General features: G+C 38.3%; 3 protein-coding genes, 3 non-coding genes and 2 pseudogenes across 6 annotated transcripts; 5 read left to right on the top strand and 3 right to left on the bottom strand.

Moving 5' to 3' along the window:
- Window positions 1–214: 214 nt before the first annotated feature.
- Window positions 215–4,771, bottom strand: LOC121791457 (probable carboxylesterase SOBER1-like). Its single transcript, XM_042189406.1, has 6 exons — window positions 4,402–4,771; window positions 3,450–3,502; window positions 2,942–3,065; window positions 2,740–2,861; window positions 723–830; window positions 215–559 (listed from the first exon to the last, which is right to left on the bottom strand). Exons 1-6 carry the CDS (start codon window positions 4,658–4,660, stop codon window positions 470–472), a joined length of 756 nt encoding a protein of 251 aa, XP_042045340.1. The 5' UTR covers window positions 4,661–4,771; the 3' UTR covers window positions 215–469.
- Window positions 4,772–5,704: 933 nt separating this feature from the next.
- On the bottom strand, window positions 5,705–8,497 carry LOC121791458 (annotated as a pseudogene).
- A 150-nt stretch (window positions 8,498–8,647) lies between these two features.
- LOC121791459 (mitochondrial pyruvate carrier 4-like) lies at window positions 8,648–10,904 on the top strand. The gene is made up of 5 exons (XM_042189407.1): window positions 8,648–8,786; window positions 9,365–9,463; window positions 9,608–9,660; window positions 10,489–10,562; window positions 10,648–10,904. The coding sequence occupies exons 1-5, from the start codon at window positions 8,735–8,737 to the stop codon at window positions 10,691–10,693; spliced, it is 324 nt and encodes a 107-aa protein (XP_042045341.1). The 5' UTR covers window positions 8,648–8,734; the 3' UTR covers window positions 10,694–10,904.
- A 1-nt stretch (window position 10,905) lies between these two features.
- LOC121791462 lies at window positions 10,906–11,971 on the top strand (annotated as a pseudogene).
- Window positions 11,972–13,310: 1,339 nt separating this feature from the next.
- LOC121791465 lies at window positions 13,311–13,395 on the top strand. Its single transcript, XR_006048572.1, has one exon. It is a non-coding gene; the product is annotated as a small nucleolar RNA snoR109 (small nucleolar RNA).
- A 1,137-nt stretch (window positions 13,396–14,532) lies between these two features.
- Window positions 14,533–14,693, top strand: LOC121791464. Its single transcript, XR_006048571.1, has one exon. It is a non-coding gene; the product is annotated as a U1 spliceosomal RNA (small nuclear RNA).
- Window positions 14,694–15,399: 706 nt separating this feature from the next.
- Window positions 15,400–15,560, top strand: LOC121791463. The gene has a single exon (XR_006048570.1). It is a non-coding gene; the product is annotated as a U1 spliceosomal RNA (small nuclear RNA).
- Window positions 15,561–17,323: 1,763 nt separating this feature from the next.
- Window positions 17,324–18,587, bottom strand: LOC121791461. The gene is made up of 2 exons (XM_042189408.1): window positions 18,177–18,587; window positions 17,324–17,832 (listed from the first exon to the last, which is right to left on the bottom strand). Exons 1-2 carry the CDS (start codon window positions 18,571–18,573, stop codon window positions 17,348–17,350), a joined length of 882 nt encoding a protein of 293 aa, XP_042045342.1. The 5' UTR covers window positions 18,574–18,587; the 3' UTR covers window positions 17,324–17,347.
- Between the last annotated feature and the right edge of the window lie 4,702 nt (window positions 18,588–23,289).

Raw genomic sequence — 23,289 nt, 5'->3', positions numbered from 1 at the left:
AGGAGTATAAATCAAGGGCAATGTGATGAAACTATACAATGATTAACTCATGTGAGATTTCCTTCAAATAAGGTCAAGCAATCATGGGTTATAATTGATCATCATCCCCTGATGAAGCTTTATCTTTTGCGCCATGATAACAACTACTAGTAGTAAAATTAATGTTAGTTAATTCCAAATATGATTCTTGAAATCTATGATTTGATTGACGCAATTTTGCAATCATAATCCACTTTGGTATAGTTTTTTAAGAGGCCACTCTATGTTCAAGGGTACATTACGAAATGTCAATAAATGTACCAATTTTTTATTCACAAGGCTGGTGTTTCCTTTCATTCATTGCTTTTCAATATGATTCAATCTTGTTTCTTCGTAAACACATAAATTCACCTGCAATATCGAAGTATGCATGCGCAAACCAGTGGAACGAGGCGTGTGACGGATCTTTTAGATGGCAAAAGTAGTGACTTCATGACGAACTGTGGACACGAGATTTGATCCAAGATTCAAGATTACGGAACTCCTCGTTGTTTAAGGAGTGGCCGAGACGGGGGTAGGCCTGAAGCAAACACCAATTAGGCACGCAAGCGTTTGTGATAGTACAGTACTATCCAATTAATGGGAGTGATGATTGAGAGAGCAAGGACAGAATGCAAAAAACAAGAAGAATCATGATTATGCAACTGGTAGCATACTATATATGGAATGGAGAATGGCAATACCTTGAATTCACAGCTTACGCCAGCTTTTTCGAGAAATGGAGGACCAGCTTGTCCAGCTTCGAAGAGTACAGTTCTATCAGCTATGCCATGGGACCACAGGATAGGTGTCTGTTTGCATTTTCACATTATTTAAGATGATGATTCTTTATATCAAAATTACTTCAATCTAGGTAAGGGGCTTCTATAGTCTATGTTTGAAATGAATGGAAAAAAACATTATACCAGGTATAAATGAAATGGCAGGTAACAAGACACTCTGTGTGTGTGTGATCACGTAATTCAGCATGATACAATCGATCTAGGCATGATGCCGAGTTACAACTTCGTAACGTTTAGTAGAGTTAATGTTAGTCTGAAATTTTCTAGTGTTTTAAGCCTTCTGAAAATCAAATACAGCCTTCACAATCCATATAACATAGTATCAAAAGTTTCGTAAAATAACAACTTTTAGATCGTCTAAAGTCCAACCTTTTGGCATCCCTTCAATGGTTCAGATTAAAAAGGCAATTCAAGGTTTTCGATGATTATAAAATATGAAGACTAAAGTCCCAATTTGATCCTTAACATATTGCGTTTTTTTTTTGGATCCAAAACAATATCTTTTAAATTATTTGGTCCCTCACATTTGAAATCGGATCACATTTGGTCCATTTTGGACGGTTCTGTCAAATTTTTGACGGTTTTAATTACCGGGTCACAAATCCATCACTAATCGTCACTAACTGGGAGAAACTGATCCGTCACTAATCCGTCACAATACGCGCGAGAACACGGTGCAGCCGTGGTGGTTGAGGGAATTCCACAGTAGGGTTTCGTGGCTAAGCCCAAAGACGAGGAGGTTGCAAGAGGCGGCGCAACGGCGGAGCATGGCGGCGACAGTGTTCAGCTCGTCGGCGGACATGCGGCCGGTGGAGAAGCGCGTCGAGGGAGGAGTAGTGGAGAAGCGCGTCGAAGACGGAGTTCGGGAGGCTGGATTTGGTCCCCAAATTGACCTCATCCTCCCAATCGTGATCTACCTGAGGTTCATTTCACTCCTTTTCACTCCTTTTCTCCTCAATTTTGATTGCCCTTTTTCGGCGTAGACTCATCTCTCTCAACAGAGGAAAACAACAAAACACCTCATATAAATAAATACACCCAAAATCCCTCTCTCTCTCTATCGGTCGTCGCAGCTTCGGCATATGGCGTTACATCTGTTGCTAAACCACATTCCTCAAACCTAACCTCACTTCCCTCTTCAATTTCATCAATGTCTACTACTACTCTCACACTCCTCGCCGTGGATCTTTGCGCCATTCTAACGGCTAGCTACACACGCGCCGCCGTCGGCCCCCGAGATCGAAGCCTTACTCTCCTTCAAGCAGAATCTGCACGATCCATGCGGCGCATTGGGCTGATGGGACGCCTCCACTCCCGCCACCCCCTGCGATTGGCGTGGCAATGGATGCTCCGCCGGCAGAGTCGTCGAGCTCCGCTTGCCGCGCCTCCAGCTCAGCGGCATCCTCACCGACCGTCTTGCTGGTCTCTCCCAGCTCCAGAGGCTGAGGGATGAGATGGTGACGACGGTGGTGGGGGCGATGAGGGGGAATCGGGAGGCGGGGAGGGCGGCGGAGATGGTGGAGATGCGGGAGGGAGAAGGAGGGAGGAGGGGGTTATTTTTTTATTTATAATATAAAAGTTTATTTATTTATAATAATAATTATGGATTAGTGACGGATTAGTGACGGATCAGTTTCTCCCAGTTAGTGACGGATTAGTTACGGATTAGTGACCCGGTAATTAAAACCGTAAAAAATTTGACGGAACCGTCCACAATGGACTAAATGTGATCCGATTTCAAATGTGAGGGACCGAATAATTCAAAAGATAATGTTTTGGACCAAAATAAAAAAAACGCAATATGTTAAGGACCAAATTGGGACTTTAGTCAAACATGAATTAGCAAAAGCATTAGCATTCAGATCAGAGAGGTTCAACAAATGAAAAAAGAAATGCCAGTGAGGAGAGGTGGACATACCTTTTTTGCATCTTCTGCAACCCTTTGTAAAATTGAAGAGTTAAATGGAACCCAACCACTAAACACAGCACCTCCACCCAGAGTTTTCGGGTAAAGCAGAACGCTTGCCAACGTTAAAGCACCTAGAAGATTGTATTTGTTTAATTACCCAAGCTTTAAACACAAATTAGATGCACAACTTTAAGAGAGAGGACAGACACACCTCCTTGACTGAACCCGCATATAAAGATATTGTTAGGATTGGTGCCTGCTGCTATCTCCGTGTCTATCATTGCATGGACATTTTGAACTGCTTTGAGCACGCCGGCTTCATCTTGTGGAGAATCCTGTTGGGCGATCTTAACTCATATCAGATCAAGTAAAATATAGAATAGTGGTAACTGATCACCTAGTTATAAACAAGTACTGTGTAAATCTTGTTTCAGAGCAATGACCGAGTTCACTAAATGGCGACCATCAGTATACAAAAGAAGAAACAATGACTCCCATGTTGAGATAAGAACAAGGTTCTCACAGATCAATGGAAATACTGTAATGTTTCATGTAGACAGTTCTACACATTTAACTGCATAGAAACGGAAGTATATTGTTGCATTGTTGTGTGTAAAGAACATCTCGTTAATCTCTACAATACAAATCGAATATACAATGAGAAGAAAAATATGTAAACTTGAAATTTATCAGAATAAGTTGAGGCAGGCAGAACTCACAGCTGTCATTGGTAATTCGTGAATGTCAAACCATGAAGGCATCACTGAACCATCTACAGGAAAAAGGTTAAGTTAACACATGGTAAAATATGCATCAAAGGAACCAATTCAATTGCATCTGGATTCTGGAAATATAAGACAACAGAAATCAAGCGATCTGCACTTAAACAATGTTCGCTTCCACAAAATGCTTCTCAATCAACTTCACCATCCAAAATTAGTATAGTAGAAATCTAAAAGAGTTAGAGAAACGAATTAGAACGTAAAGATCCTAAGTGGATAATACCTCCGGCAACTTGAAGACCACAAAATTAAGAAAAACGCTCAAATGTATGCCAGAAGGTATGAAATTTGCTAGCTATCCAAATTAACTTGAAGACCCATTCCGGAGTCGCAAAAAAATGATGTTTTCACTCCCGAACTAAATGTAACGAAAGAGCTAATTCTTTTCCAGTTGCCTATTTACTCACAATCAACCAGGCGAAGACCCATAATTTTGAAAGATCAACTAGATATATAATAGCAAGAAGCATATAATTCAAATCACATACATTGAGCTGCCCAGTTTCCCAATGAACATTGAAAAATTAAACCTTTGCAATTATTCAGCAAATAACTGAAAAATATTTTCCCGAAAGCTACTCCTATGTTAGCAATCTTACGGAAGCAATTGCGTGAGTTGGAAAAGAAAATTCAGTAAAGATAACCACAAGACTAATCGATTATGAAGATAATACATATGAAAGCCAATTCATTTATATACACTCTAACCAAAATACAGCAAAAACCCTAATTTTCGGAAACCCCAAAAATTAAGAATCAAATAGGTAACACTAACACCACATCACTCCCGTATCCAACCAATCGCCACGCATTTGAACAAATTCACAATATCGGAGCAAAATCCGGATTCACGGATCAGCAAAGCGATGCAAAATAAGATAAGACTTACAATTACAGGTGACGGGATTGTTTGGGGCGGAAGGGAAGGACCACTTGGTGTTGGCGAAGACGGGAGAAGTGAAGAGGTTCTTGATAGGTTCGTTGGCGGGGCCCGAATCGCCGAGCCCATGCAGCCACAATATGAAGGTACGGGCCATGGGGTCGGGCTTGGTCGGAAGCGGGCTTTGGTGATTGAGAAGAACGAAGGAAAGGGTGATTCCGAAAGTGAGTGTGAAGAGCGCAAATGACTTGGCCAGTGTTAGCTTCATTTCTGCTCGCTCATGCCTGCGCCGTCTACTACGTTCCGTTTTCTGCGGTCAGGTAAAAACGTTGCAGCCAATCTACGTTTTCTCTTACCAGAAAATGAACAAAAAAGGTTTACGACTGAAAATTCGTCCTTTATTTTTCTGCTTTAAGGAAGAATTACATTATTATTAAAAATAGATAATGGAAATATTTGAACGAAAAATATAGTACTTCATACTCCGTATCAATTTGCCAAATAAATCATGATAAATGATCAAATAGTCATGATTTAAACACGACACTCACCACATAAACATGTATCACCTTTAAAAAGTGAGTTAAAATAGTCATAAGTCATAACACTTCCACATGTTTAAAACCGACCAACCACCACATCATTGCTATTTCACTAGAAATGAAGCGATGTGTAAATTGCAAATTTTTTTTTATCTTCGGTAATTTATTTTTTAGATTTTGATAAAATGGGACGAATCCTATTTATTTAGCAATATGTCCTTTGGATGTATGAAAATGTATAAATAGTGATTGAAACGGAATTAGCAAACAACACTACATGCTCTAATTTCGTCGCTTGTTGGATTCCCTTAGTCACAAAAATTCATTTGCTTTTATAATAAATAATTATACATTATGTCCAAAATTTCATTTGTTTTTATAATAAATCATCATACATGATCAACGTGATTAAGGGGTCATATCAACGAAATTAAGGCCCTTTTAGTATATAAATATTTGCATATACATAGCCAAATATTTTTCGGAGCCCTCGTTTTTCTTTTGATAATTGGTGGTTAATTGTTTGTCAGTATTTTTAGTTAAAGTACAATTTTTCAATGCACTCTGTAAATTCTACTACGCTTGATAGATTTACAGTATATACTGTAAGATTATCGTTTACAACTAAAGACTGCATAGTTTGTGGAATGAACACTTTTAAGATATCAAAAGAAAAGAGAAGATAGACAGAAAAAAGAGAAAATATGGGCTTAAACTAGAATCAAATAATTTAAAGTATCTGTGTTTAAACTAGAAAACGTATCCACGAATTAATTTAAAGCAACACGATTTTCATTTCATTCTTCACCAACTATAATCAACAATCAGCCCATTTCCCTACTACAAAAGCATGAAAGACTTCCTTTTAACTCTGAACTAATCCTTCTAAGGTGAATAAGAGAGACACTTCAAAGGTGAATAGAATTATAGGACAGACAAAAACCAGAAAAAAAAATCCTCAGCATAATACTGCAAACTACAAAAGCATCACAAAGAAAGAGAGCAACAGCACACATAAAGACCTAAGGTGAATTTACATGGTAGCATTTGATTGCATCCCTCATTTTATACAGCAGGCTGAGTCACCGACCCACCAACGGAATTGAATCATAATCATATCTCCGATTCTCCATAAATGCAACTGAGATTGAAAGAGTGGAAGATGGTGAGACAGTTTTGAGAAAATCAAATTTAAGAGCATAATCAGAAACAATTCTGGATACATTTTCCTTGGGCAATGCATTCAAGCTCTATATTGTATGCTCAAAGCCTCTCAAAAATGATAAAATCATAAAACTAATAGTTTTAGAAATCAATGCAGCCAACTCTATACAACAATCACCATCTTGAAAGTCAGTTAAAAAATCCTCAGCAGAGTTGAAAACTACAAAAGACATCACAAAGAAAGAGAACAACCAAGGTGAATTTACATTGATATCATCCATCATTTTACACAGCACGCCGACCTAATAAGAGGAATTGAATCATATGTGTATCTCCATTAATGCAAATGAGATTCAAAGGGTGAAAGAGGACGAGATAAAATCAAATTTAAGAGCAACTTATCATCCAATACAATTAGAAGCAATTCTTGACACATTTCCGGACAATGCATACGAGCTCTACATTGTAAGCTTAAAGCCTCTACGCCTCAAAATGGATAACACTAGGGATGTCAATGTAACCCGAACCTACGGGCCAGCCCGAATAACCCGATAAAAATACAGGGTTAGGGTTGTAATTTCGCAGCCCGAATTTAAAATCGGATCATTCGGGCTGGACCGTTCGGGTTGTCGGGTTAGGCGGGCTGACCCGTTCGGGTTACGGGTCGGCCCGTCGGGTTGAAGGCTTCTGCACAGCGAGCAGTTTTTGTAACGGTCATAACTTTCTCTACAAAGCTCCGATTGAGGCGTGCAATATATCCACGCGAAGCTCTTTCGAAGACGAAGAGAGTGATATGTATTAGAGGTTTATCAGACTTCAAAATCGCAAGAAACATTGACTCAAACAAGGCTGCTGCACATCCACATATTTTGTGTATATTTTCTAATCCATTTTCTATCATTTCTCAACAAAGATGTAAACATACCAAAATATAGAAATATAATCAAAATCATCCAAGACAACCCTCTAAAATCATGCAAAATCCAAATACGTCAAACGACTATATAAGATCACGAAAAAAATCACTATGTGGTTTATGGATTCATAAATACTCGTATATAAAAGCTTTCTTTTAGTATATTTCCAATATAATAGTGCAAAGTGTTTTGACGCCGCTTCGTCATTGAATTATGCGTACTTTGATGATTCTTAAAACAAAGATAAATTATTATTTGACTTATTTACAGCTGGAATAAAATAAATTTGACCAATCATAATTCAAGAAAACTTAGAGTTACTCCAATTAGCTAGCATCTTGATAATTCACTCTTTAACAATTCAAAATATTTTTATTACATCTACGATGCACCTCTAACGTTATGAAAATTTTATTTAATTTTCTACGAATTGATTTATGTTTGAATTTTGAAACAAAGTGTTGATTTATGTTTTAAATACATAAACATAAACATACTATTGATAGATATTTTGTAAATAATTATGTAATGAATAAGTTATTTAAATTTAAATAACTTAATCTTTTTTAAAAATATTAAAGAAAATTAAAAATACGTATTTCATTGTTGAATGATTAATTAAAAATATGTACATAATTAAAGAAAATTTAAAATACGTATTATTTTTTTGAAAATATTAAAAGAATTAAAAATACGCATTGGCCCGAATAACCCGGTGGGTTAGCCCGAAACCCGAAGGGTTAGGGTCGAACTTTTATAACCCGAAAAAATCATAACCCGAATAGTCCGTACCCGAATGGCCCGACAATCCGAACGGGTTGGCCCGATTGACATCCCTAGATAACACTAATAGTTTTACAAAATGCAGCCAAGCCAACTCTATACAACAGTCACCATCTTCAAAGCAGGTTAAAAAATTACCAGGTTCTGCATTCTCAAGCTTCATTAAATTCATCAATTGTTCGCCTCATCTCATCTACCTGTGCAATCAGATATTCCAATTTCTTGCAACAGATCTCGTTCGATATTCTTGGAACATAATCACACTTCTCAAAAGGCCGATACTCACACGCGCTCTTGATTTCCTCTCGGAGCGTCATCTGAATATCCTACCAACCCAATCAAACACAACCCCACAACAATCCTTCTTAGCCCCTCCAAAAACTAAAAATTCCTAAAAAGTAGACACTATCGCTTCAAATCAAACCAAATTAGGGCAATACCTTGACTGATTGCATGAATTCGCTGCAATGGCTGTTCACGAGCTCCTTCCTAGGACCACTAGGGTTTGCCATTTCGTCCATTACTCCACCTGCTAGCTCTAGCACCCTGACTATTCTCTGCACACAAAAAAATCGATTTATCCAAATCAAGTGTTTGCATTTATTATCACTAAGATTGGAAGAATATACCTTTTCGACGTTTTTGTAGTCGCTGCAGTGAAGTAGTCTGGCTCTGTGGATCCATGGTGGCAAAGATTAGGGCTCGCGATTTGGGGGAGGAGTTGCAGTGGTTACTTACTTACTTATTCGTTGATTTTATTAAAATAATAATTTGAATAAAAAAGGGGAAGCGAAGAATAATATCGAAATGGTGGGCCAATAAAGAGATTATATACCCACCCTAAATAGAAACATTGAAAGGCCGTATTTGTTGAACCAAAACAGCCCATTTCAATTCTTCATCCAATCGGCGCAGAGAGAGAGAGAGCAAGCTCCAATGGCGTCAAAATTTCAAGCTCTATGGAATCATCCAGCTGGTCCTAAAACCAGTGAGTCCAATCTCATTGCCATCTCCCTTTTTTTCCTTTCCACATCGTTTAGCATAAACGTTTCTCTATATTCTTCTTTCTCTCTTCGGTCAAGCACTAGTTTCGCGTTTAATCGATTGTGAAATTCCCTAAGGTAAAAAAAAAAAATCCTTTTTGGGGATTACTGATTTTATTTCGTGTGAGTCGTGTTTCAGTAATTGGAGCACGATTGCAATTAAGTTTGGTGTATTTGTGAAAAATGGGGTTTCAATCTTGATTGCTGCCAATGTATGAAATCAGTTGCTGGAAATTATCATCACTCACCTGCCGTTCAATTCTCGTATTTCAAATGCAAATTTTCACTATTTGGGAATATGTTTTGTTTGATAATCTGAGCGAGGATGATTCCGTTAGAAAGCTGTCTATCTAAAAGTACCAAACATACCTACCTTATTTATCAAGCTCTTTGATTCACAAGCCCCTTCTATGTAATTGGACTGTCGAGATTGAGACTGAGTTTGATGTATGTTACTTTTCAGAGCTTTTTCAATCATGTTGCTATGTATAAATAGACTTGTGTTGTATGTTCTACGCTGCAGTTCATTTCTGGGCCCCGACCTTCAAATGGGGAATTAGCATAGCCAATCTTGCTGATTCTAGTAAGCCCCCAGAGAAAGTTTCATATCCCCAGCAAATCGGTAAGTGATGATTGGTGAAGTTTGATTTGTGGGCTTGCAGACATGGTAAATTGGTAATGCGAACCTATAATTGCCTCTGTGATGCAGCTGAGACTATTCTTCTTCGACCTTCGTGTTGTTTACTCATATGAAATTTGTTTGCAGCTGTCACAGCTACTGGAGTTATTTGGTCGCGTTACAGCACTGTTATCACTCCTGTAAGTTGATATGTTGATCGGTTATGATTGTAGCGGCATTCTTTTCCTACATGTTTTGTATGATGCTAATTCTTTGTTCATAATTTTGGATAACTTGTGTTTGATGCCAAAGTTTTATCTGCGAGGCTTATCCCGATTTCTGTTTCTTATGTTGTCGTGCATAATCTAAACATTACAAAAAGTTCCCCTAACGATAAAAATAAAGTTCTCTGATTCAGAGTTGTATTGGCTCTTTTCTATTTCATGGCTTTGTGAATTGTGTTAATCTCTTCAAACCTAGAATAACATTGTTGGACGAGAATTTACTTAAAACTATAATAGTCCAATCTAATAACATACAGCTGCTTATTCTCATATTTAAGGAAGATTACCTCTTTTGTATTTTCTTCATTTCTTGTATTGGCTTTGTTTAGTGATAATGTAAGTGCCTCCTTTTCCCCTCAATCATCATTTCTCATTTTTGTTTGCTGAAAGCTCCATATGTACATCATTATGAGTAGTAGAAAAAGAGTGAAACTAGCTAGTCATTGCAATATGCCCATCTTTTTGTATTTCATGAGTTGAGAAGCAAAATTGCTTGAACTGGCCCAAATATCAAATGTGTTACGTATTTTAGGCAAATAAGCGAGCGTATACAGAGATGTATGGAAAAAAAGAGGTCCACATGGCTGATAGCATGAATGTGGAGATTGGGCATGTAAATAGAAATCTGTCTGAACAATCTGACTTCTAATGTTTGTACTATGACGTTTCACCTGTCTAGGTCCTTGCTTTCACAATGATAAATTGTCTAACAACAATTGATCTTTTCCTATGAACCAACTGCAGAAGAACTGGAATCTTTTTAGTGTGAACATTGTAATGGCAGGTACAGGCATTTACCAGCTAACGCGAAAAATTCGGTAAGTTAGTCTGTACACATGTCGTCGTTATATTTATGAAGCATACATGCCAATATTGACCACCTTAGCTATTTCATACACACAGGCACGATTATTTCAATGACGACCAAGCTGCTGTGGCCAAAGAATGAGCACAACTGCGGCGAAATTCACCCCCTCTGTTTCCGTTTCATAATAATCCCGGGCTCTGATCCTATCTTGTACTTATATAATATGTTCCTGATACTAACATATATTTACAAGAATATTTCGAAAGCTTATTCTGAAAATATGATGCTTAGAATGTCAACATTGTCATTTGTCATCTTAATTGGAAATAGTTAGTGACTGTGTTTCCCCTGAGATGGGCATTGGTAACAATAGTAGTAGGAGATTAGAAGCTTTCAAAAATGTGAAGAACGAAGCGGATTTCATACTGTTTCAACAAGAAAATAATTACAAATATTAGTAAATATAATTATTCGTAAATCTGCATGATCAATTTGAGAAAAGTAGCTTCTGTTTGAAATCAGGCAACAATGTTTTTTAATTATAAATCAAAGCTTTGCCTAAACCCTGTTTTCAAAGAATAAACATCCCTGTTTCGGCGTCTTTTGATTTTAACGGAAGCCCAAAATGTAATTCCTTGGGGTTTTAATCATGGAGCCGTCTCTTCCGTTTGCCCCCGCAAAAGTCATGCATTCACAAAAATTCCCAAATCATATTCGTCTGAAACCGTCTCTTCGAACAAATATCAGTTCTGTGCTTCCTTAATCTCAAGCTCATTCCATCTGAATTGATTTAAGCTTATCCAAAGGCCATACAGAATATATATTCGTCGCTTCTTCCAGCATTCGGTGGGAAAGGGTATTATGGTAATGAAGGTGGATAGAGCGGTAATCGCATCTGGAGCAAGGTATCGAAATTACTGTCTAACCTTCTCCTTTTCAATTTCAATAAATGGTGTAATTTCTGGTTTAACAAGTACTACTAGTTTTTACATGTTCGTCTTGTGTCTATATAGGTATTCTGGTCCGACAATCCACTATGTTGACGAACAGTATGACACCGGTAGTATGCTTGCTCAAAGCCAAAGGGCAGTGCCGGTTCTTGCAAAGGACACGGCTGAGGACTTAGCTGCAAGAGTTCTTCATGGGGTATTCCAAATTTATACTGAAGAAATAATTGATTGTTGTGTCTGCTTGATAATTATACGTTGGTTTGTTATTAGGAGCACAAATTATACGTGGAGTTATGCGCAGCATTATGTGAAGAGAGGATCACGTGGCGAGAAGATGGCGTCACACTGATCCGGAGCAAAGATAACCTCAACGATCATCACTAGCGTATCAACATTATCTACGATTCTGCATCTCAACTACCAAACTTGTTAAAACTCTTAAATTTTGTGTCATATCGACTTGGTGATAATCCCAGCTTGTCTATATAAGTATGGATAACCCTCCACCTTATAAGAACCTTATAAGATTTTTTAAGGGGTGAGTGACCCATTTCTAATTAGACTTTAGATGATATATGGTTTTCTTGTTTCTTAGTGAAACAAGATTCTTACAAATTATTAATATGCCATGAGTCTACTTTTTTTTGGTAAGATTGATTTCTAAATCGAGTATCATATGTTCATATCATCATATGGGTTGAAATCAGACATTTGATTTGCATTCATGAATACAAACATATATATGAAGAGAGTGTATCGTATCAAAACAACGGTTGCATCTAATTTCGGCATAGCATTTCCAACAAATTATCATCAAGTGTCAACGAAAATACTGAATTTTACTCATGAAAATTACATACAATCAGAATCTTTTTAATTTTGAGAATTTTTTAAATAAACGTTCAAAATACGTGTACAAAAAAAAAACTCACGCCTCAATTTAAATACTATAGAATATAGTGTGCATTACACACACACATAATCTATGCACTTACTTGCTTTTTTGCACAACTCGTTTATGATTACGATTTTTATAATAATATTATTAAAAATTGTTTGTTACTACTCCCCTACGTCCCTCTGTAGCTGAGTCGTATTCCCTTTTGAGTTATCTCATTATAGTTGAATTATTTCATTTTTTGGCAAAAAGTACCTTATTCTTTCTTAATCTCTCTACCTTTTCCTTTATACTTTATTCTCCTTCTACTACAAAGGGACGGAGGGAGTAGTATTTTTCAACTAATTGAAGATTAGATATGCAACCTATATTTATTGTGATACTCCATGTTATAATAATAATAATATTTTTGTTCAGTATATACAAAACGAGTGCTAATATCAATATATATTTTTTGCTCACAAATTACATAACTCTTAGGCCCATTTAATTTTAATTAGACTTAAATATTCTTTAATAAATAATTATACTCCATAAAATTGAAATCAAAATATTGTTCGGGTAGAAAGAAAATTAAGGCAATGTGTTATAGACCAGCCCAAACCCAATCCAATATCCTTTCGTGGGCCTATATTAACTGCTAGGGTTTCCGCTTCTGTTCTATATTAACTGCTAGGGTTTCCGCTTCCCCTTCCGCTTCTTCTGTCGTAATTGCTCCGCACCAAAACCTCTCTTCTTCTGATCTGCTACTGAAAAAATGGTTTATCTTTTCTATTTATTTTTTGAGTTTTGTCAATTGATCTCTTTTTTTTTTATCGATTATATTATTTTTCAAACCAATCTTAGAGAAAGCTACATGTACTCCAAGTAAGGGTGGAACAATACCCTTAAATCTTGATTAGCCGGAATCCGGCTGTAGCTATATTAATCGGAGAAGTTATCTGGCCGGTTGTTGTTCTTTGTCGACATATCTGCTTACCGAATTTCTCACATTTTCTCTCTAATGTCTCCAATTTTATTTTTCAATTGTTTTTAACAATTTGCTCTTGTTATATAGCAACATCCTGTTTATCTTAGGATACGATTTGCACCATTTTTATTATTTATAAATATTTTATTAAAACACTAATGTAACTTTTTGTATGAAATATGTAAACTTAATACTTACTTTTTGTACTAAATTGAAATAAAGGTAAAACATTTTGTATGAAATATGTAATTGGCCTCAATCTTTAATCAAATTGTAATTACTCTCATTAAGGTTTTAAACTATCAATTTAATCTTAGTAACAATCACCGTGTGACCACTGATTCATGGTCAAATGGTAATGGTATAGCTGATGTTGAGATGAGATGGATAATAGAAGTAATGGTCTCTACTTCAAGATGTCATAGTACCTTCCTCCACTAAGATCGATAATATTTAAAAAAATTGAATAATGAAAGGTTCTAAGATTCACAGATATCCCACGATATATTGTTAAGAGGTTCAATAGTGGTTCCAATTTACCCTCGTTTGACCTATCGATTAAAGAAGAAGCATCTTACCAACTGAACTACACTTTATAATTGTTCAGTTTCCCCTCACAAACAACGAATAATGAAAGACTTTTAAATTCTCCCCACCTATACTATCCACGACTGACCACGAGATATGCTCGCCTTGCATATACAATACGATAGGATATTCAGATTCGCAAATCACAATACACGATACAATTCTCGTGCCTCTTAGGAAGAACTCTCAATGTCAATAATGTTCATTAATAACTGTGTCAATAATTCTTAAATGTACATAATAATTCTTAGATGTACATAATAATATCCTAAATCACATTTACACATAACGTTTATAAAAGCATTAAAAGAGTTGTATTTTGCAAAGAGAAAAAAAGATGAGAATGCTTATCGTGCTATCTTCTAAAAAACAGTCTAAGCTCATAGATATGGAGGAGAAACATGTTTCAAGAGTTGTAGGAAGAAGATAAGGATTTGTAGAGGAGAAAATGAGTCCTAGTGTGCAGAATAACAAAAGAAATTTGTGGGGTTGAGTAGTATCCCACATCGGTGAGAGAGAAGAAGAAAGGAGAGAAAGTGGGGATATAAAAGAGAGGCGATTGGGACTGAGAAAAATACTTACCTGGACGGGGTCAATGGGTGACCCATAAGGCCCATGGCCTAGTTTGGCGACTTCCATTGCACTGAGGAGGGGCGCCCGACTAAGGTCGGCCCAAGTGGTCGAGCCTACGTCATAATTTGTGTTAGAGTGGGCCTGCGTTCGCGCGGCCCCTTCCCATTCAGTCCAATCTTCTTCTTGTCTGGTTCTTCTTTTAGTACTGTTTTATCTTTTAATACATGGCTAAATCCTATCTTCTTGATGAGGAGTTTGGGCTGGCTAGTGTTGCTCGATTTGGTTAGTCTATGTAGCATACATACATACATACACGATCTGAACTTGCTCCCACCAACTGCACATCATGTCGTTCTCAAGAAATTTCAATCAGTCTCAGGGTTGGTTTGCTTTGTTTTGAAATATGTTTTCCTCATTGCTGGTGTGATGGAAGTACTGAAACATGCAGTCAATGTGGAGTAAAACCATGTTATCTCCATTGATTTTAGCAGTCCCAGAAATAAGGACAAAAAACAGCCTTGGAAGCTTGGATCGATGAATAAGTTCTGTGATGATCATGCGTGAACCATATCTCGAACGAGGTCCATGGAATTTAAGATGATCCAGATCAATACTCTATCAGATGCATTGTCTCATAAAATGGCAGTGGAAAGATCATTTTGTTTGAGGTTAGGTATGTGATGGCAGTAGAAACTTATTGAATCCATGTAAAGAGTCTTAAATATACGTTTGCTAACAAACTCTTGTAGCATTGCAAATGATGATTTGCAAAAGGAAATAGTGGTGTTGAGTATCCCACATCGTTGAGAGAGAAGAAGAAGGGAGATAGAGTGGGGATATAAAAGAGAGGCGATTGGAACTGAGAAACATACTTACCTGGACGGGGTCGATGGGTGATCCATAAGGCCCATGGCCTAGGTTGGCGACTTCCATTGCACTTTGGAGGGGCGCCTGCCTAAGGTCGGCCCAAGTGGTCGAGCCTACGTCATAATTTGTGCCAGAGGGGGCCTGCGTTCGCGCGGCCCCTGCCCATTTTAGTTCGATTTTTAAGAAGCCCATTTATTATATTCCAACTATGAAGTCTTAAGCCTAATTTTTTTGTAGGCTTGGCCCAATGAATGACTCTCTTTATAGTTTATGCTGTGGCACCTTTTCCTACAGAGCTCGTATTTATGTTCTCATTACTGTATTCATGCGCATTCCGAAATTCAAATAAATGAACGAAAACGTTTGTGACTTGCATACTGGAAAGTTAATATAGTGATTTCAGCTATTTTTTATACTAATTGATATCAAATATTGTTATATATATATTTTTTCATTTGCCAAAAGAAACTGTATCTCAAAATTTCATAATCTTATTTTGAAAGAATTCCCTGTTATATATATTTTTTTCATTTGCCAAAAGTAGCCGTATCTCAAAATATCATAATCTCATAGAAGCCTGTTTGAAAGAATTCCCCATTAATGCATCTATTAATAGTATTTTATAATTATGGGACGATACCAAGAAAAAAATTGACGAAATCCTCTATTACACAATCGTTTTAGTCATGATATTACTCTGTTTAAATTTGACACCATAATGGAGAAAATTCATATCGAAAAAGAGGCCATACATCGAATAACCTTTTGAGAAAAAAATGAAAACCGAGAATAAGGGTGATTCCTTTAATTTAGGAGTACTAACATTTTTACATTTAGAGCATCCGCAACGGGCGAACGATGGCACGCCCGATGGCACGCATCGTCCGCGCCATCCATCGTCCGCACCCATTGCGGGTGCGTGCCATAGGGCGCGGACGATAGTCGCGCCCTATACTTCGGTCTCGGAGGATAGCGCCGACGATGACCATCGTCCGCCCCATTGCGGCTGTCGCGGACAATGGCTGCGGACGATGGTCATCGTCCGCGCCATTGTGGAGGTCGCGGACGATCGACTCGGACGATGGCACCCGGTTTTGATTTTCTATTTAAATCTCGTTTCTCATTCAGTTGTGCATACGAACATATCGACTATCTCTTTACATATTCTCTCTCTACATCCAACCAAAATGAATCTCGGCGACGACACCAATAGTTCTAGTTCGTCTGAATCCGGTGGTTCGCTTGACGAAGCATTAGATGCAGCCGTTAAAGAGGTCATGTGGCGTGCATAATCATGCACAACATGATAGTCGAGAGTGAAGGCGGAAGCATCACCGAATGGAATGAAGACGACCGTGCATCTTGCTCTTCCGGCACATCGACCGACACACCCGATAGAGGGTTACCGTTAGACTTCGAAGAGGTTCTATCTAGACAGGCCTCAATGCGCAATCAACAGGAGCATGCGCAGCTCATGAGTGACATGATTGAAGAAGTGTGGGCTCGTAACCGCCGTCGCTGAGTTTGCGTTTTTTTTTAATTCGCATTGCAATGTATTAATTTTTATTAAATGAAATGAAGTTTATGAAATTCGTATTTTAATGTATTATTTTTTTTTAAATTCGTATGGATTTTGTAAATATTAAAAAAATGATGACGTGACGCGCTATAGGGCGCGCCTTAGGGCGCCCCACTGTAGGTGGGGAGGTAGGAGGATAAAACTGCTGACGTGGCGCGCCATAGGGCGCCCCATTGCTAATGCCCTTAGTGCAAATTGATTGGTTATACGTTTTTCGTCCGATCAATAATCGAAAGTTTGACTTATACAATAAAATGAGGAATCATTATTAATCTTTTTTTAAGAATAAAAAAATTACAATCTGATATTTTCCATAATGCAAGAACCTAAAATCTGGAGGCTTAACTGTTCTTGATTCAATCTAACTAGATCAGCATTTGAAAGCCGCAGCCAAATTACCAACTCTAACGCCGTGGTTGGCCGCAAAATCCTCTCTGCAGACAAATAAAACCGGCTCCGTCGCCGCAAAACCAACTGATTTATTCCCTCCCAAACCGTTGAACGCCTCCGCTCTCGGAATTTCATTAGTGGTTCGTTTATAGGAGCTAAACCACTTGGCCTGCATGTACCTCAGGCGCCGCCACGGCGGCACGTTTAGGCCGACGCTCTTCATCGACTTTCTAATCGCCTTAGACATTTGCTTCACCACTTCCTTCATCTCCTCTGGTCTGCCCACGAAGATCGCCGGAAATTCATTTAGCAACGCTGCGTAGGCAGCGGTCGGACGCGCGATTGTGAACTTTCCGGCCAAGGAAACTTCAACTATGTAGCGGCCGCCGCCTGTGTTCACGTCTATGTACTCATAACTCCCCGACGGTTGACCGCCGCTCCTCTCCCACTTTGATTTGCAAATGCCTGCAAAAATTTTCGTCGATTCCATAAAATTTTAAAACGAACAATATTTTACTAGTAGGACTTTTTTTTAATAATTGTATTGTCCTTGCACGAAAGGACTGCTTTAGTAATACTCAAAACAATATCATTTTATTATTAAGAAAATTTGAAATTCGGTTTATAATTTGAAAAATCAATTCGAATCACATAGTTTTATCACGTTTTTATAGAATGCTTTTGTTTAGCGGTACTCAAACATTGAGAAAAATTGAAATTTGGCCTATAATTTGATATGGTAGAATCATACAGTAGTATATTGTTTTTCAATTTTTATAGATTGAAGTAAGATTAATGAAAAAACTCACCAGCATCAAAGCCACTACTTCGCAATAGCGCCATTAGCCGCCGATTGAATTCAGGCGACGAATCCTCGCCGACGACGACTTCCAACGCCTTCTCCACCGCAGTAGAAATGCTTCTCCCTACACTGTCATCGCGATCAAACAATTTACTCAAACAATCATGAAATCCGGAATCCTGCGAATTACTCTCAAATTCATCATCGTCGATCTCAACTTGATTTCCGTTTCGATCACCATCTCCGCCGATTCTCTGCTCCCTAATTTCTCTCTCGAAGAAGGAATTGACGAGATCGGACAAATCGGCGGAGTGCTCGCTGCCGCTGCTCTCGAACGACCTATCTCTCGACATCTCGTCAAAGGCCGCAGCCATCCTTCCGAACCTCGCCGGAATATTCACCATTTCCGCGATTCCGATTTCCCACCGAATTCAAAATTGTGTCTCTCCAATTTTTTTACTGATTCTAGTTGAAATTTTGAGAGAGAGAGAGAAAGAGTGATGGAATAGAAGAAGGCTGTTGAAGCTTTTATAGAGAGAGAAAGATGTAAATATGGAGTTAAAGCGATGTCGCGATTATGTTACCATAATGTTTACACCTACCCAATTTACAAGAATATAGAGTCACTTCCACAAAATAGGAATTTAATTTGGATTAATTGAAAGTGGGAATTGTGACTAAAATATAGACCAAAATAGAAAATTGAGTTTTTTATAATCATACAAAATACATAAAATAAATAATAATTCGAATATTCTTACTAATATAGATTAAATAATGATTAATTAATTACTAGTACAACTTTGGAGTAATAGGATAATTATTAAATTAGTGATAATTAAGATTATATGCATATCTTACGTGTGTAGTGGTTATGAGTAAAAGCAAATGTATTGAAGTGGGAAACATGACCAGATTCACTACGTGAGCTTATGATAATAGCATCCGTAAATCAGACCAGGTTCGGCTCGATAAACTCTCACCCAGCCATATGAGATCATATCCTATGTCACATTAACTTTCATAATTTTTCTTGAATATTTCATTTTTTTAATACTCCCTCCGTCCCGCACTGCTTGCACTTATTTCCTTTCTGGGCGTCCCAAGTTATTTGCACTCTTTCCATTTTTAGTAACAATTTATACCTACAGCCGTAATTGTTGACTTTGTCTATCACTCATTCCTTAATCTCCGTGCCCAAAAGGAAAGGTGCGAGTAGTACGTGACGGAGGGAGTATTACATTAATTACTTCAAGAATATACATACTCCTAGTAAGTAGTAACTAATTCTAGTTTCAAACCTGTCGTATCACAAGCAAGAATTCTGAAGTCCTTAATTATCTAAAACTTCCATCCAATTTCTAAGTTTAAAATACATACGAAATTAGCATTAATTATATGATAAAAGGCGTCCCAATTATAACAAATAAAATCACATATCGAAGATGAGAATTGAAGCTAAACAAATCCTTAATTCATAAACACAAACCATAATTCGATCCCTACATCATGTCAAGAGCAACATGAAAACTAGCAAAATATTAATATAAATTGCACCAACAGATGAAACCATAATAAAACTCATGGTGATCTTTACTTGGTCAACATCGTTCGTCTATGAGGAGATGGAGTTGTTTGATGGACACCTCCCTACTTTTCCTTAGTGTTTTTCTCTATTTTTAAGTGATGAGAATAGCAAAAACCGCACACAATTTTCTCATTATAAGGTGGTTTTCATGCAACTACAAAACGTTATCCGGTCGAATAAGAATAATGTGTTAAATAAATCCGGCCGAGTGGAGGTCGTTGGACCAGGCAGCGTGTCTCACCCGACTGCGTGAGATGTGGAGATAATTTCACCGGCAGCGTGAGACTCATTGCCCATCAAAAACTCATTTTCTTGCTCCAAATTTTGTCCCAACTCTATTTTCATTTAAACTAAATATTAGTCCAAAAACATACTAAACCTAAGGATAAACAATTGAGCTTTTGCTCCAAATCATGTACCAATATAAAATATACAAGTATTCGTTAGTATTAGGCCACCCGCAACGCGTCACGCGGGTGGCCCGGAACCCGTCTCGTCACGAAACCCGTTCCGCCGGGACCTAACGCAGGACAGCTCGCCACGCGCCGCAGCGACGTTCGGCGACTGGGGGAGCATGTACAACACATTAGGTGGTTCCGGTTCGTCGACGCCGGGCACCTAGGGTTCGGGCACGCCGGGGGTACCAACCACCCAATTTTGATGTTGATGCATACGCCCGTCCCTCCGCCCCACGGTACTCACATGGATTATCCCAGATTCGGGAGGATTATCCGGTTCAACCCACTCCGGAAGAAGGCCAAGGCGAGGAGGCTCCAGGGCGGAGGCGGAGGAGAAGGAGGATCTAGGCCGGCATCCGTACGGCCCCAAAGAAACGCTGACGGTGTACAACGCCTGGATCAGCGTCTCGTACGATCCCATCGTTGGGAATCAACAACCCCAGAAGTGCTTCTGGGAAAAGGTCACCGAGGCCTACCACGAGATTAAGCCGAAAAAGACTCGCTGCCGCACATATAAGATGCTCCGCGCTCACTTTGACCGAGTCGACAGAGAGGTCAAACGATTCTGCGGCATCTACAAGAATGAAGCGGCTCAGTACCAAAGCGGAGCCACGGGAGCCGACATTCTGAGATCGGCTTTGCGGGTCTACTACGAAGACACCGGCAAACAATTCAAATATGGCGATGTTTGAGAGGTCGTCAGGGACGAGGAAAGGTGGGCCGGCGGTGTGTGGTCCAGCTCGGGTCGACCTTGAAGCGCACGAAGCACACGGCGAGTGGCCAATACTCGTCTGGTGAGGGCGGTTCGGGCATCGGGCCACAAGAGTTTGCCTCGCAGGAGGAGGAGACCCCGGCAGACGATGCCGGGGGGTCCTCCCGTGGGCGTCGTCGGCCGCAATGGAGAAATGCGGCGAAGGCGGCTAGAGGGAGGAGGGGCCGAGCCGAATCAAGCCAGGCGGGCTCGGGGGTACCCTCGAACTCCCTTATGTCCATGGTCATGACCGCCACAATGGCAGACACTTCCCGCTTTACGCACGAAGCCTGGCTTAACGGAGTCCTGTTTATGGCGGCACAACTTGGTATCCCGCCTCCAAGTGGCCTCAGAGCACCTCCACCGCCTTCGGGGGATGATTCGCCGGCGGAGTAGTTTTTTTTTTATTTTCTATAAAATTGTATTTTAAATTATGTCATTTTTATTTTTTTAGGATTTTAATTATGTGTTTTTTATTTTTTTGAATTTTAAGTTGTATTTTTATTTTATGTTGTAATGTTATTTTGTTTTTAATGAAGTGTATTTTTTATTAATTGAATTTGGTGAAAAAAATAAATAAAATGAAATTGAATGAATAGTAATTTAAGGGGCGGTTTAAGGGACGGTTAAGGGACGGAGGGTTGCAGGTTCCGTCCTTTAGTTAAGGGATGGAGTAAAAAAGTACAGTGGGGCCCGCAAATAGTGTTTTAAGAGACGGTTAAGGGACGGTATAGTGACAAGTTGTGGATGACCTTAGTTTAATTTCAGTTTCTTAGTTAATGATTAATTTTTAGGAATTGAAATTCCAGAGTGTATACGGAGTACAATTTGGCTAAGATTCGTATATTGGTAATAATGCAAATTATAGTTTATTGAATAACTTATATGATACGAGCATTATTAGTTAGAAAAATTAGGATTTGCATATCTTTTTCATATCTTTGTTTTCTTGTTTATTAAGTTAGTTTTAGCATTATAAATAGGATTTATTGTAATCTGAGAAACTAATCAAGAATATCAATATTATTTTATCGTTCATTCTCTTCTCCAAAGTGAGAAAACCGTATACTCGCCCGCAACAGCCGATCAGCCCGATAGGAGGTTTATCCTATCAAATTGGTGTTTTCATCGCGATCACACCCTTCAAAACACCGATCGAATCACAGCTACGTCGTTGTCCGATGGGAATCCACCGCGCACAGCAACTAGCCACACCGATCGAATCATAGCTACGGCGCTGCTCGACGGGAATCCACCCGCGCACAACAACTAGTTATGCCTTCCCACCATCTCGAACCAAAGTTGCGCCGCTGCCCGACGGAAGACTTTCCGCGCACAACACCAGATTTGGTTGCCGAGTTCCCGCCTTGAGGACAAGGTGGATTTCAACTGTGGGAGAGTTGATACGAGCATATTAGTTAGATAAATTAGGATTTGCATACCTTTTCCATATCTTTGTTTTCTTGTTAATTAAGTTAGTTATTAGCATTATAAATATGAGTTATTGTAGTCATTTGAGAAGTCAATCAAGAATATAAATATTATTTTATCGTTCATTCTCTTCTCCAAAGTGAGAAAACCGTGTTGCTCGATGGGCGAGTCGGGCACTCGCCCGCAATAAATATTTATCGATCGCCGATCCACGGATGCCGATCAGCCCGATAGGAGGTTCATCCTCTCATTATACTACTACAATTAGTTACTCATTAATATTCACAAAAGGTATATTATTATTTTTAGATACGATCTCGTGGTCCACTTTATTATTCACTAAAAACAAATCCACAACTATTTAATTATAATGGCATAATGGTGTATATTTTTTGTGGTGAGTAATCACTAAAAACAAATCCACCAACTATTTATTTTTTCTTCTTTGTAGTTGCATGCCGAATAAATAATCCAATCATGAGCCCAGCGCACATACTATTAAGAATTTCAAACAACGTATAAGCTAACTTTAATCCATAAACAATTTTGAACTATCACATTCATAATAATTATATGCCCACTTATTAATATAGTACTACTATTACTTTAGACTGTTAGATATCATAAAAAGAAAATACTTAGATGGTTAGACAAGTCATAACTTATTGTACAGTTGATATCTTAGATATCGTTAATAAAAAATTAATAGTCATAAAAATTTTTTTTAGAGCTATCCATTAAAATTAGTCTTTATATATTCATAGTAAAATTTTCTAAGTTACGAGATAAGTCTTATTTTCTACTAAAATTACTTCAATGATTATATTTTACGGACGAAAGTATTACATATACGTATTTGTCTTTGTTTTTAGATCACGAGGATTAAAAGCTT

This window comes from Salvia splendens, unplaced genomic scaffold, assembly GCF_004379255.2.
Source record: "Salvia splendens isolate huo1 unplaced genomic scaffold, SspV2 ctg818, whole genome shotgun sequence".
Classification (NCBI taxonomy): domain Eukaryota; kingdom Viridiplantae; phylum Streptophyta; class Magnoliopsida; order Lamiales; family Lamiaceae; genus Salvia; species Salvia splendens.
The sequence above is the reverse complement of the archived record's forward strand: the minus strand, read 5'-3'. Positions and strand labels throughout refer to the sequence as shown.

Bases quoted from the DNA above. Each gene is read 5' to 3' on its own strand.
- LOC121791457 (XM_042189406.1), bottom strand. From the start codon at position 4,660: ATGAAGCTAACACTGGCCAAGTCATTTGCGCTCTTCACACTCACTTTC. The intron at 2,862-2,941 runs GTGTGTCTGTCC...ACAATCTTCTAG, and splicing joins ATGCGGGTTCAGTCAAGGAG to GTGCTTTAACGTTGGCAAGC. The intron at 831-2,739 runs GTATGTCCACCT...AAATGCAAACAG, and splicing joins TTGCAGAAGATGCAAAAAAG to ACACCTATCCTGTGGTCCCA.
- LOC121791459 (XM_042189407.1), top strand. From the start codon at position 8,735: ATGGCGTCAAAATTTCAAGCTCTATGGAATCATCCAGCTGGTCCTAAA. The intron at 9,661-10,488 runs GTAAGTTGATAT...AACCAACTGCAG, and splicing joins ACAGCACTGTTATCACTCCT to AAGAACTGGAATCTTTTTAG. The intron at 10,563-10,647 runs GTAAGTTAGTCT...TCATACACACAG, and splicing joins CAGCTAACGCGAAAAATTCG to GCACGATTATTTCAATGACG.
- LOC121791461 (XM_042189408.1), bottom strand. From the start codon at position 18,573: ATGGTGAATATTCCGGCGAGGTTCGGAAGGATGGCTGCGGCCTTTGAC. The intron at 17,833-18,176 runs GTGAGTTTTTTC...AAATTTTTGCAG, and splicing joins AAGTAGTGGCTTTGATGCTG to GCATTTGCAAATCAAAGTGG.